Here is a 14,178-nt window from a genome sequence, read left to right on the forward strand (position 1 = left end):
CCTGGACAGCCAGACAGGACAACGCAAATAGAAAAGCAACAAATGGAAAACTGAGGTGATGAGACATCGCTCTGCAGACCAAAATAATGTAGTGTAGAACTGCTTGATTTGATTTATAAAATGAACAGGAAATGCATTTTAATGTATGTTGAGCTTCAACCACATGCCTTTATAACAGAATGTATTGTCATTAAACTCGCTATGTAGTAGTTTTAAGTGCGAATAAGAGATTCAAATAAACAAGAATTCTCATTATAAGGTCCGTCTTATGTATTTTATATCAGCCTATAATATCAGTGAAAATGACTGAATGCTGTAATAGTTTTTCGATCATGTTTTGTTAGTTAGATGCTGCAATGTACAGCCTTGTTTTGATTTAAGTAGCCTACATTCATACAGAAGATGTGTAAATTACAGTGGTTTTTTATGAAAGTAAATGGGTACTTTTAGAGCAGTGATGCCTGCAATTAAATATTGTCTTAAATAAAATCAATAAACCTTTGCTGATTGTACAAGAAGTTTTGCATTTTATGTCTATTCTTAACAAAATGCTGTAAGTGGTTCAGCTTTGTTTTGATGGGAGAGAAAGTGTTATGAAATTAGAAAATATAGGGATTAAACATAGAAATAGAAAAATAAAAACTGCTTTACAGCGGACAGAATGAATATTTTCAAAAAGAAACATCCTGCTTGTTTTGCACTGTGTGTTGTTTGTATAAGCTACCACTGGGTGGTGCTCTCAACTGTAGATATTGCTTTACTTCACCCATTTCATCTATCTTTACTTCTTTCAATTTTAAAGAAATCTTATTTATATGTAGCTCAGTTTATCCTGAAGTGTGCATAGTTTCCTGATCAACTGTTCCTGGCCTATTTGTGAACAGTTTTTTAACTGAACTGTAGATGATTGTTAAGTTTCAACATACAAACAAATAAAAACAAACAATATAAATGCAGTAGCTTTGAGAACTGTGTAATCTAAAGAATTGTCTTAATTTATTCATCATACTTTATGTTACATTGACATACTTTGACAGAAAATAGTACAGCTGAAATTGCTGACTGACAAAAAAGGAATCAGCAAATATATTTCTGAGTTTTGTACAAACAACCTGAAGTTGTCACTTCGCCCTTTTAGAAGACTGTGATGGCCATCACACAGATTAAGTGGGAATAATTGCCAGTTGCATCCCTAATGCTAGATTCTTAAAATATTTGTATTTAAAAGCTGCACTCTATTGAAGGTAGTTTAAATGTTGTTTGTACTTTGAAAGATTAAATCATTCATTTTTAAAATTGTATAAATTATTGCAAAGTACAGTAGTTACAGTAAGCAGTATATTGTGCTTCAGGTAAGTGATAACTTGAGCAATCCTCTCAGTGACAGAATAGTTATTTATGAAGACTGATGAATGTATGATGTGAGGATTTTGTTAAAGAAATACCTCACAATTTGACAGACATTAATAAAGAAATCAGTAATCAAGTTAAGAGTAGAATCTGTGGTGCAGTTTAGCAGTTTACTTTCAAAGTGTTTTTACTAGACTTAATTTAATTCTAAATTCTTTACTAACATTGGAAGCATATGTGATCCAAACCAAAGTGTCCTGAATGAATCAAAACTGTTTGTCACTAATCTTCACTGGGATTGTCTTATCTACAACAACCGAACATTATGCATCATAATAATAATTTGTAATATGCTAAAATATGCATAACAGTTCTAAACATAGTGTCTTAAACTGAAACTTAATGACATACAGCACATTTTATACAGTGAATTTGGAGAAAAAACCTAACCAACCTAAAATCTAAGAGTCAAAGTCCTTCAATAAGCAACTATAGTTGCTTCCTCTTGCTTGTTTCATCTTGAAAGTGGATCATGAGTTGCCTGTGAATGAGATGTTACAGCTGTTAGTTTGAAGGTGGATCCTCACTTGCAGTTGGAGGTGGGATTTTGAGGAACTTCTGCAGTGCTGGAGTGAAGATGAGGATGGTGCCCAGTACCGCAACAGTAAGGAAAGCCCACAGGAATATACGGTCCAATACCTGGGCCACAAACTTCCAGTCTTGTACCACCTTGGAAAAAGAAAATATTGGCGTGGTATGACAGAATATCCTTATAGAAATTTTGATGTCTTCAGTCTTTCTTGATTACATGCACATGGAATCTGCAGTGAAATGATGTATTCGTTTTGTATGTATTTCTGATTTGATCATACATACACATATTTCATTTAATAGTTAAACATACCTCTCGAATGAAGTGCTCCTTGCGGATGTGTCTGCTGATGTACCGCACTGAGTAGATGGCCTTCTCCAACATGGTTGCCCAGGCCTCCTCCTCTTTCCCTTCAGCAGTCATCTGTCCGTGAGCTCCGCTGTTCGTTCTCTGGCCACCTTTCCGACCTCCAGATCGTGTTTTGACCTCAGGACTTTCAGGTGCCAGTTCTGGGTAGTGGTAGCGGTCAGTGTGACCTCGCATGCACAACAACCTGGGCAATTTCTGAAGGAAGAGATTACGAACCCATGGCGACATGGGATGGTAGGTGGCTGAGGAGCGGTGGTGCACATTGATGACAAAGACAGTGACGATGATTGAGAGCGTGACAAAGATCATAATGAACAGCAGATACTCTCCAATAAGTGGGATCACTTTTGAGGAGGAAGGGATGATCTCTTCTATGACCAAGAGGAACACAGTGAGTGACACTAAGACGGAGGTAGAGAGTGACAGCTTCTCCCCTTCATCTGAAGGAAGGTAAAACACCAGGACAGTCAGAAAGGACAACCCCAAACAAGGGATGATGAGGAAGAGTGTGTAGAACAATGGCAGCCTCTTCAGGATAAAAGAATATGTGATGAAGGGGTAAGAATACAAGCCATCTTTCCTGTTCCCTCTTGCACCAGTGGCACTGAGGATCTCCCACTCCCCATTATCAAAGAAGTCCTTCCGATCTACCTGGTTGTCCATCAGAACCAAGTCTACCATGTTGCCATCGTATGTCCAAGAGCCAAACTTCATGGTGCAGTTCTGGCGGTCAAAAGGGAAGAAGGTGACATCCATAGTGCAAGCAGACTTGTAACTGGCAGGTGGTGTCCAAGTGATGCCACCATTGAACTTGACAATGGCTTTGGTCATCAGAGAGCCTTCAAATCGCCCATCAGCACTGATGAAACATGAAGCAAAGGTCAGAGAAGATTTTTTTTTTCTCATTTGAATCATAAACACAGAAAATCTGTCTCTGTATTTGGGGAGGGTGTTGATATTGGTCATTTTAATGTATGTATCCTTTGTATTTTATTTAATTGTGATTGTTTTTCTTACAATATGTTGCTATCTAGAATAATTCACAATCAACTGTGATATTGATGCTTCTAATAAGTGGCATTTTTGATCACAGCTCAGTATCACATGACCCTGTTTAGTGTTTCTTACTTCTCATAGAGGACAATGTCTGGGAGCCAGATATTTTCAGAAGGAACTCTGATAGAAGTGATTCCTCCATACTCGTCTGGATTCCATCGCAGCTTGTAATCAATCCACTCCTGCTCAATATAAACACAGCACACAAGATGCTATATCATTAAGCATATACACAACACTAAACAATAGCAATGTTATTTTTAATGTATAAGCACCAAAATGGATGACATCTTTAACAATTGGCTCACATCCACCAAAGAGTGATTTGTCTCCCCTACCTGTCTATCTGTCTCCTGTATATATATATAGGCTGTGTATATTATTGTATTGATTAGAAGAAACACTTGCTAGTCAGATAATGCTATGAAAACCTTTTACATTTATTTGATGAAACAATAAGTGTTCTCAAAATGCTCTGCTGAATTTAGTATTTAGACTGTTTTCTGTATTTCTGTAAAGACCAGCCAGTTCTCCAGTTCAACAGACTGTTGCTGTATATGTCTGTATCAGCCACTGAACCACAATAAACAACTCAAGAAAGGTACACTTTGAATTTCTTTTAGATCAGCATGTCATTATTCTTTTTCAGCCAAGAACTGGTATTATCTATTTTGATGGTGATAATAATGAAACAAGATCACAAAGGCAAACATATGATATTATTGCACTGCTGAACAAATATTAACATGTGTCATCTTGTTGACTTATTGATACAAACATTAAGATTGAATTCAACCATGTAGCCTCTGTTTATTTTTGTCTCTTGCTTACCTGACACAGCCAGACATTAGTTGTCATTAGCTGGTTCTTCTCATCCTAAAAAAGACAAAGACAACAGGCATAAAAAGGGTATTTAAAATGTAAATGTTCAATGGTACTATTCATGATCACAAAAACCACAGGACTGAAACCTGCTATCACTCTCAAATTCTCCAAGCAAGTCTTTAAATATATGACAAACACTAAATTAGAGTAATATGTGTAAATGTCAAGGTAAAAGTGAGAAAGACAATGTTAATAAATTAAATGAATGTCAACCGCCAAATTACAATTTTTAAGGCCATGATATCCCCCACTGTGGCTAAAATAAAATTCAGATATCAATATAGATGCCAACCATACATATACAGGTAGGCCAAGATTCTCTAATTGTCTAACAGTGATGCTCAGATAAATAAATTGACCTCTACTAACATAATACATGAAATATCTACTGCATTTTTGGGATTATACATACGTAACTTGTTTATAGCACAAAACAATGGGTGATCTGGGTGTTCCATCATGGTGTTAGATTTGATCAGTGGACAAGATCAGAAGCTTGGTTGAAAATAAGGAAATCATCATTTTCATTTGTATGAAATCAGAGAGAATTTAATATGTCCGTCTATGACACTTCCTTAGCAAACAAGAAAAATAAATGTAAAACCAGAGGTGGGTAGTGGACCAAGCTGAGACAATATAAGTACTATGTGAGGTAAATAGAGAAAGACAGGGAAAGAGAGATGGAGAGTGAGTGGCAAACATGGGCTTGTTTCCACATCACTGGAAGCAAGTTTGAGATGTAAGGGAGAGACTTAGAGAGAAATAAACCTGGCAAGGTAATACAAACATATACAAAGATGGAGGTAAACAGAGCGACAGGGAGTGGTTTAGATGCTCACTGTATCCGGACCAGGCCTCAGCTGTCAGACTGAATTGGATGTTTTGTGATCACACAGAGCAGAGGTGAAGCATAATCTAATACAGAGCCATGCAGCAGCCCCGGGAGATGGGGACAATGCAGTACATATTGTAACCTATACTGTAGCTGTTAGCAGTTCACTCTGTGCCCCTCTCTTTTTACTCACATCCAACAGATCATCAACCTTTACCTTTCTTGCCATGAAGGAGCTTTGCATCATTGGTTATCTTTGCCCAGCATATGTGTTAGCTTGAGAGAGTAAGAGTTAAATCTAAACTAGTTGAGATTAATATTTCAAGCCGAGAAGCGTTGCTCCTCCATTAGCATCCTCTATTTTCTCCTCTTGAACACCTAAACCATCTCAACCTATCAAAGCCAGTCTTTGAAATATTAAAGTAACACTCCAGAGACAGACCATGTGGTTGTAGATGTGAAAAGAGTGTTCCAGATCTATTTCAGGACCATGGAAAGCTCCACACTGTTGTGTTTGGTTTCAGCACCATGGACAGTAGCACTACTCAACATTAGAATCAAATGGGAACCTACTACAGTACATCTTTGTTTTCACATGCTTTTCAGTGGATGTCCTTTTCTCTTCTTTTGTATATTATTTCAGTCCTTGTCTCTTTTTCATTGTCAGCAAATCCTTTGAAAATAACAAAATCAACAATGCACAAGTACAACACTTAGTACCTCATCACCCAGTCTCTCAGCTCCAAGCCCATTTTTTCTTACTGAAGATTTAAATATTTTAAATGTTACAAGTGCATATTGTATTTTATAAAGGCTAAGTGATTCCCAAAAGCAGCTGGGCACAGCAAACTATACCCAAAAGGGAGTAAATGGTGCATTCAATGGATTATTTTCAGCCACAGGATTAGTGAGATATCAGTAATTTTAACAGCAGGTGTATGTGGTAGTGACTCATAATAAGTTATATAATATGTGATTTAATAGTCTGTGGCACAGTGGAATAAAATGTAAATAAACAAAAATAAGCTCAATTCATTGTTGGTTTTGGTATTTTCATCTGATATGCAGACAATATCAAACATAAATAATATAACCAGACTTAATATCCAAGCCATGATTAGGTTGGCTTTAACCTTTTAATCTATATTTCTCCGTAGATAGCATCAAACTAGAAAAAAAAACATAACTTTCCGTGCTGTGTGTCATGTTCTACATCTGGTCAATGAAGCTATAAAATGCTTACATTCAACAACATATTCAAACCAAGGTGACATTAAGTACTTAAATACACATTTTTATGTGACTGATCTCGTTAACAAGTCTAGAACTCTACCTTCTTAAATACAATTTTAATTTATGAAGTTTGAGGGGGTTTGTGGAAAAATTCAGCTGTGCAACATAAATTTATAGTGATAGATCAACTGGCGGGGTCATTAGCATAAGATAAATTGTTGGTTTACCTACACATAAGGCTTAAGTCTCAGTTGTGTTAGTGCAGTTATAGTAAGGGGGTAGTAATGCATGAAGACACTAATTATCCTTATATAAGAGTGTGGATATGTGTTTGTGTATGGATGTGTGTTCATCCTCACCACATCAACCAGCTGGGAGATCTTGAGTCCGAAGCGCACTTTAACGGTGTCATTGGCACGTTGAATAGGCCTGACCCAGCGCTGGTAGCCTTTGAAAAGGTTATTCAGCAAGGTATCCTCCATCTCAGCCAACGATACAAACTCACTTGGAGCTTCAACAAAGAGGAGGAAGGTGGATTATCATTATTACAATGCTGTTATTACTGTCCTCTACTATCACTACCCTGCTGCTGTTGGTTCAGTGACAGGGGTGGAAAATAGGAAATTATAATTAATCAAATACTTAATTAATAATACTTACCGCTTTTATAATTTTGTGAAACACCCAAAATCAGTAACGCTACTGTCAATTGAGAAGCTCTGTATCAGCTGCCTTAGAAACATTTTATACCAAACAATTGCCTAAAACAGTAACTGGCTAACATATTATTCAATACTGAAAACAATCAGGAGTTGCATTCCTAGCTGGCAGACGCATCATTTAGACATTCAAAGTAAGTTCACTTTGAACATCTCCCTCATTTGGTGAGCTTTCAAAGTGCTGTTGATGGTTACAACATTGGACAACACCAGTTAATTGGGTAAATGTTGATTCATATTGCTTACCAGCCTTTACATAGGGACCATAAGCTAATTTTTGTATAGTAAAAACTGTGTAGTTTCATGTAGTCTTCAGAGTTGTTTTTTATTGGTATTTGTTCTTCACTAATATTCTTCACAATGCTGATGTTGTAATAATTTTGACAGTAAACAAATGGCACTTCTATTCTTTCACTCATGTCTGTGGCTGTCCTCATTAACCAATAAATGACATGTTTGGCCACTATTTAAAAGTTTAGCCAAACAGCACAAACACATTTGTAATTGGTTTTAGCATGTGTAGTCCTCTCTCACAAAATTGTATTAGACATATATAAACTGAAAACAGGAAAGACAACTGAAGAAAATGAATTTGCAGTTGTACAAAAGAGATTTATCTAATGGAGTTTCAGCCATGTTTACAGACTGTGTTTTTGCAAATTACTCTAATTTGTAAACCCTAATATGTGATCCATAATGTGACTCAATAGAAGAAAAGTAGCAAACAAAAGTGTAAAAACCGTTTGTAATAATCCAGATCAAGGTCTGCATCCATAAAAAAGACAGCACAGTATTAAATCACAGCAGTCAGAATTTCAGTCCTCCAGCTGTAGCTGTATTGTGGATACATCAGACTATAAAAGAGGATGCGGAGTGGATAGAGTTACAAATGGAGGGGGAGGAGGCAGAGATATAATGTGTCCAGAAGCTGGGCAGTCAGCACATCAGTTAGCCTCAGGCAATATGAGGTCTCCAGGGGGGACAGAGACAGTAACATTCACAAGAGACAGCTATAATATCAGATACAGGGGACATCAAGTACAAGTGTGTGGTGAGGTTGAGGGAGGAAGAGTGGTCGTAGAAGAAAGCTACTGGTTTCACCTCTGTCTGGCTGACATCTGGGTGAATAAATGTAAAGCACCCACCATGCGAACATCAAAACCAACTACTACAGACATTTTCACCCCCACTGGCTCACCTCTGTCTCTACAGTAGCTTCAAGCACTCAGTGAGGGCTGCTTAGTGCTGGACACTGACATCTGACACCTGTTTCCGTTGGTTTGATGACAGATCAAAGGACTTTGACAGAGACAGAGCTGGGCCCTTATACATTATTGTGGAGCTGATGTACTGGTTAAAAGCTCATCGGATTGATGCAGGAGTGCAGTGGAGCATGTGGTGGTAACTCTTAGCCAGTACTAGTCATCTGGATTACAAAACAAATCCATTAACTAAACATCCAGAAATCTAATGACTTTGTTGGCAATCCCTCTATCAGTAAGACAAAAGTTAAGGAGCATACTGAACAATTTCAATCTATATCCTTGTACAAACAGCCAACTCTCTGATTTTATGGAGCAAAATTAAGAATAATAATAACAGTACACGGAGATATAGTAAAAGTAACAAAGTAACAAAATGTTGCAAAGTAACAATAATCTGCTCTAAGTATTGAAGGAGAGAAGGTTGTACTTTATGGGTGATGAGGTCATCACAGGTTATGCGGAGTTGATTTAAATCTTTATAAGACTTTATAACAATGTTGCACATGGTTTCTCGGTTATGATATTGTGAAAAATACTCTACTCTGTCTTTTTGTCAAAGTTTGCTTACCGGCGATGTTGGCGAGGGACAGCGGGCAGGACACTGACAGAAGGAGGAGGACCGCTAACTTCATGATGATGTCCTAGTCCGACTGAGCGCTGGTGCAGCCTCCCGTTACTGTGGGCTGCTCTGCTGGAGAGAACTACTGTACACACACACCGAGATGAGAAAGACACCGAGGCTTCCCATCAGCACTTCTCGACATCGCCACGCGGAAAACAAGCCTCCTGCTTTGGTTTTACAGAGGGGCTGTGACCCGGTGTGAGTGCGCATGTGGCCGGTGTCCGTATGTTGTGACTCAGGTCTAGGCGTCAAGGGGGCGGTGGTCAGCGGGGCGGGGGGCGGGAGGAGGATGATGGGGGGGGGGGGGGTTACAAGGGTGGAGTTTAAAAGAAGCTCATAAAACATATTTTATCTTTATCTCTGTAGAGTGGTTATTTATCAGCATAAGATATATAAAATTATAGAAATGTTCATGTTATTGTGATTTTTAATTGTAATTTTATACGTCTGTTTAACAATAGTAGGTCCTAAGTAAGATCGCCTCTAACTACTGAACATGAGAGGCCTGGAGTTGTAATTGTGACACAGCACCATATATCCCCTGCTGAGAGTTGTCTTGTCCCCAGCAACAGAGTAATAGGTCACAGTCCACTTAATACATTTAGTAACTCCATTACGCCAGAGTCGGTGATGGATGTTCATGTCACTGGCGCTACACGTCCACTGGAGAGCGCTAATAGAACCAACACACGTTATCACATCAGTGAGCACTCAGAGATGATTCCATATGAGGCCCCTCTTTACAAATTTAACAGGAAACCTAGAGTTTAACAGATAATGGTTTAAAACTGCAATTCTAATTCATGGTAACAGGTTAAGAGAACAGGAAAGTAGTGAATAACCTATGTAAAATGCCTGTGCTCAAATATCATCATGTGTAACAATTGTTCTTGCACAATTAAAGCAAACATCACACACAAGTAGCAAATTCCCACAGACGAATGTTGATCAGTGACAATAAGAAATAAGATGTGTGAAATATGATATATTGTCTTTGGTTGGAATACAAACCTGCCCTCTTTGAGCTGCATAACACATGATTATTAAAATAATAATTAAAGTTTTTGCTAAGATTTGACTAGCATTGTAGTTACACTATATGGCCAAAAGTATGTGGACAAAGTCACATATCAGGAAATGGAAAATGTGTAGACACCTTAGTACAGCCATGTATGCCACCACCCCAGTAAAATAGATGCAAAAAGGAAGTCTGTTAGGCTGAAAGCAGTGAATAAATGAATTCATAGACCAATTAAACAAAGTTTCAGGCAGAGGGGGTCATTAGAAATCTCAAAGATCAATATTTCAAAACATCTGCAAGTAAAACCAAAACTAAATTCTGGTTAATGGGAATCTGGTATGGGAATTAATGTAAGGGTCCTACAGTAAAAACAGCATGCAACATTCAAATATAGAAATACACACACACCCCAACACACACTCACATGCACGTATCCTGTAACCAACCAGACATGAAACCCACATTTTCTCTTTTGTATCTTTATTCCCTCGCTCTCAGTCTCTCTCTTTCTCTGTCACCCTCTCTCTCTCTCTCGTGCATGGGTTGAAGTGACGAGGATAACGGCAGGCTGATTATCACAATGAAATTATCCTGATTTTCTGCTCCACTTGGAACCGTGGGGCGGGCAGCTGCTGCCTCCGAGATCGTCCCGTCCGCCTCGCCTCTAATCATTTGGAAACATAAATTCTCGCGGGCTGGAAACCTGCCGGTCGCTTCCCAGACAACTGTGGGCAGCTGCACAGTGTTTGTGCATTTGTCTGTGTTGGTTAATGTGTGAGCGAGAGAGAGAAGACAGACAGTGAGAGAAGAATACATTGTCTGCATCTCTGTGTGTTAAAAAAAAAAAAATGTTAGAGCTTTTTTTGTATGTGTATGAGTGTGTACTGTGCTCTGGTGTTGCTGTTGTTTTTGTTTTCTCTGCTGGCTGTTGTTGAGCTCATAATTAAAGTCTGCATAATTTGATTTGGTGCAGGAATATTTAATAAATAAGAGGAAAAGCCCTGTCTCCTAAGGCCCACGGGTTTAATCTTAATCTGTTTGTTGTTTTAAGGATTTTAAATAACTGATGATAAAAGCAGGATGGGGATACAGCAAACGAAGTAAAATCTCACACAAAGTTCAAAAGAGAACACAAAGTCAGTGGTCTCACACATGCTAATAGCCCTTTAATGTTACCACCAGCAATTTAAATGATAACCTGATAAACTTGAAAGCTAAAGTAGCAAGCCAAAGTAGCTCATAGAGGATGTCTTTCTTTCAGAATCAATGGAACTTTAAAGTGATCTGATACAAAAATCTCCACTCATCAATAATATGTGAGTTATTTGATATTTAAATCATCTAAAAGTGCCAAAGAACTGCAGAAAAAGTTTGATGAAAGATTCGTACAGTAACTCATTTAAGAGGAACAAAGTCACTGAAAATTTTGTCAAAAGTTACACTAGAGACAGGAAAGATGGGGAAAGTACATTGAGTCAAGGATTTAGAGAAAGCGGCTACTGGATGGAGTACTTTCAGGGTCAAATGTTAATTATAACATCAGTCATCGCTGAGGGGAGAGAAAGTTGGTAACAAAATGAACTACGTGATTTATGCTTCTACGTAACCTCTACGCCAGTGCCCAGACGCCGTCGTGCTTTCAGATACACAAAATATTTATCAGCCTCTAACATGATACTTCAATCTAGATGGCTCACACTGATTTTCCTTTTGTTTTCATCTGACTGACGAGATAAGAAAAGGCCTCTGATGGTTTGAAACTCAAGCCTGGCAGGCAGTGTTACAATGCTGTCTCCTTCAGATAACGTAGGAATGGCTGAGGAGCAACAATCCTGTGCAACACTAAGGTAAAATAATATTGGGGTGTATGTGTCTGTGTCTTGCTTATGTTATGTGGACATAAATCTTTTTACACAGTCACATTTTAAGGACTCACATTCCTTTTGGGGACAAGAGACAGGTCTCCACATGAACTCTTAGCTAGAAATCAAGGGTAAGGGTTGGGATCAGGTATGAAGCAGATTTAATTTATGTTAAACCTCCAGGTGATTGATGTAAGCCAGTGTAATGTCCTGCTAAGTCCTAAGTGATGGTGGCAGTTATTTATTAGGCATACAATGTGCAAATATTGTGTATCCAGGTTTGACATGTTCTTCAGGGAGCAGTCAAAGCCACTGACAGGTCACAGTGTTGATTTGTGTCCTTTTACTGATCCCTCTGGAATTTATTGCATGCGTGAACATATATGAAACATAATCAATTAATTAAGTTTATATACCATACATTTTCCCACAACTATACTCATATTTTTGTATGTCAACACATCCAAAAACATTGTATTGCCCACCCCCAGTGTGTGTGTATGTTTACGTGTGCATGTGTGTGGGTGTACGTGTCTGTCAGAACACTTCAGTCCTGAGCCAGTTGGCACAGAGTGAATAAACTCTGGTACACCAAATATGCTGTCATCAGATGTGAGTCAGCTGTGTGTCTCATCTGTATTTGTACATATATGTATGAGTGTCTCTATGTATTGTATGCATGTACTGTATGTATTTGTGCATGTGTGATCTGGACATTTTCATAATTGTGTGTTTATGTGTGTGTGCGCGTGCGTGCGTGTGTGTGTGTGGTTATATACTGTAACTGTATGTGTATGTATATGTTCAAAATGTGTGTTCTAATGCTGAGGTTACTTCTCTGTGCGTTGCACCCTGGGGTGTCAGCAGAGAGGAACAGGCTGGGTGTGTGTTTCTTTCTGTCTGTCTCTGTGTGTCACTACTCACTGCCCATGAGGAGTTCACAGTGCTTGCTGTCCAGGGAGAAATTAGTCTCCATTTCTCATCTAGGGTCTCAGAAATGTTGTGTAACCTTCATCTGCCTCTGGACAACATAGACAGTCATGCACCCACATATGCAATATGTCACATTCACAGAAGGCTGCAGTGATGGCATCAAAAAAATCCTTGATTTGTTAAAGCTGTGGGCAAAAGACTTCACATCATATTTATATCCTCTCCCTGATTACCAACATACAGTATCAAATGAATAGTTAAATAACACCAAAGAGTAAACTGCTGATCACAATAGCAGATAATGTAACAAGAACAATTGTTGTGGCCCCAAAAATGACCTCCATCCATTTCTAACAACCTTATAGCTGCTTCCTAATCCACAAATGTTTAATATGACCATATATCACCGTGTGCTGAATCTCAAAATGAATATTGTAGATCCAGTGCATGTGTTACTTCTAACAACTACGGAAACTCTTCGAGTTCATGCCTTGGTCTGAATGAATGTTTACAACATACTGAGCAAATGAATGAAAAGAAAAAAGAAATATGATATGTAGCATGAGAAATTTGAGAAGTTTTTTTGGACCTGTTGCTGAGGTATTTTGCCAACTGTAACACCTTCAAGATTTATTTTAACTGATATGACCCACAGCCAATTTATCCATGAAGACAGAACCTACAAACATTTTACAGCCACCTTTCAAGTGTTTCATATGCCTGAAATTTCAGATATTTTGGGTGGAGCATGACCTTAAATATCAGCTTACATATATTGTGTTTTGAAACTCTGAGAGTTCGCCCAACCATTTTTACAGTTCTGTGAAAATAGAGTATCATTTCAGGAGGCCTATTTGAGCAGATGAGAGAAACTGTGATAATATAAGGACATTGTTTTATTATATAATACCAGAGGGGCAACATTCACACACACACACACACAAAGAAGGACTAACCAGAAACACTCAGGGTTGTTAACAAAAGTCTCTTTGGTGATACAGCAAAATGGTGTGAATTGGAGACATGTGACTGCTGCACTACTTCCTTCATAATAAAAATAATGGATTATAAAGTTGATGGACTGAAGTTATGTCACAGTGCTCCCAGGCGATGTGGGATTACAGCGTTTTGCCCAGTTCCGTGTTCCAGTTGCTGTCCAAGGTGCTGAAATGGCATATGCAGGGCTGATCACTGCTATCGTTGTCCAAAGTGCTAATCCTCTGCCTATAGAGCACCACATGGATCATATGTCCTGGGGGTCTGTGTAGTACTCAATGCAGTCACACACACACACACACACACACACACACACACACAAACACAAACACACACACCACACACACACACACACACACACACACACACACACACACACACACAAAAACAGTTCTTCAACAATGAAGGGTTCTTTCTTCATTCCTATTTCTATTTTTCTGTTT

The 14,178-nt window shown here is 38.4% G+C and overlaps 1 protein-coding gene across 1 annotated transcript; it reads right to left on the minus strand.

Annotated features, from left to right (window-relative positions):
* Nucleotides 1-1,914: 1,914 nt before the first annotated feature.
* LOC128362993 (neuronal acetylcholine receptor subunit non-alpha-3-like) lies at nucleotides 1,915-8,933 on the minus strand. The gene is made up of 6 exons (XM_053323873.1): nucleotides 8,870-8,933; nucleotides 6,677-6,828; nucleotides 4,199-4,243; nucleotides 3,440-3,549; nucleotides 2,255-3,170; nucleotides 1,915-2,079 (listed from the first exon to the last, which is right to left on the minus strand). The coding sequence occupies exons 1-6, from the start codon at nucleotides 8,931-8,933 to the stop codon at nucleotides 1,915-1,917; spliced, it is 1,452 nt and encodes a 483-aa protein (XP_053179848.1).
* Nucleotides 8,934-14,178: the final 5,245 nt, after the last annotated feature.

The sequence above is a fragment of the Scomber japonicus genome, chromosome 8, assembly GCF_027409825.1.
Source record: "Scomber japonicus isolate fScoJap1 chromosome 8, fScoJap1.pri, whole genome shotgun sequence".
Classification (NCBI taxonomy): domain Eukaryota; kingdom Metazoa; phylum Chordata; class Actinopteri; order Scombriformes; family Scombridae; genus Scomber; species Scomber japonicus.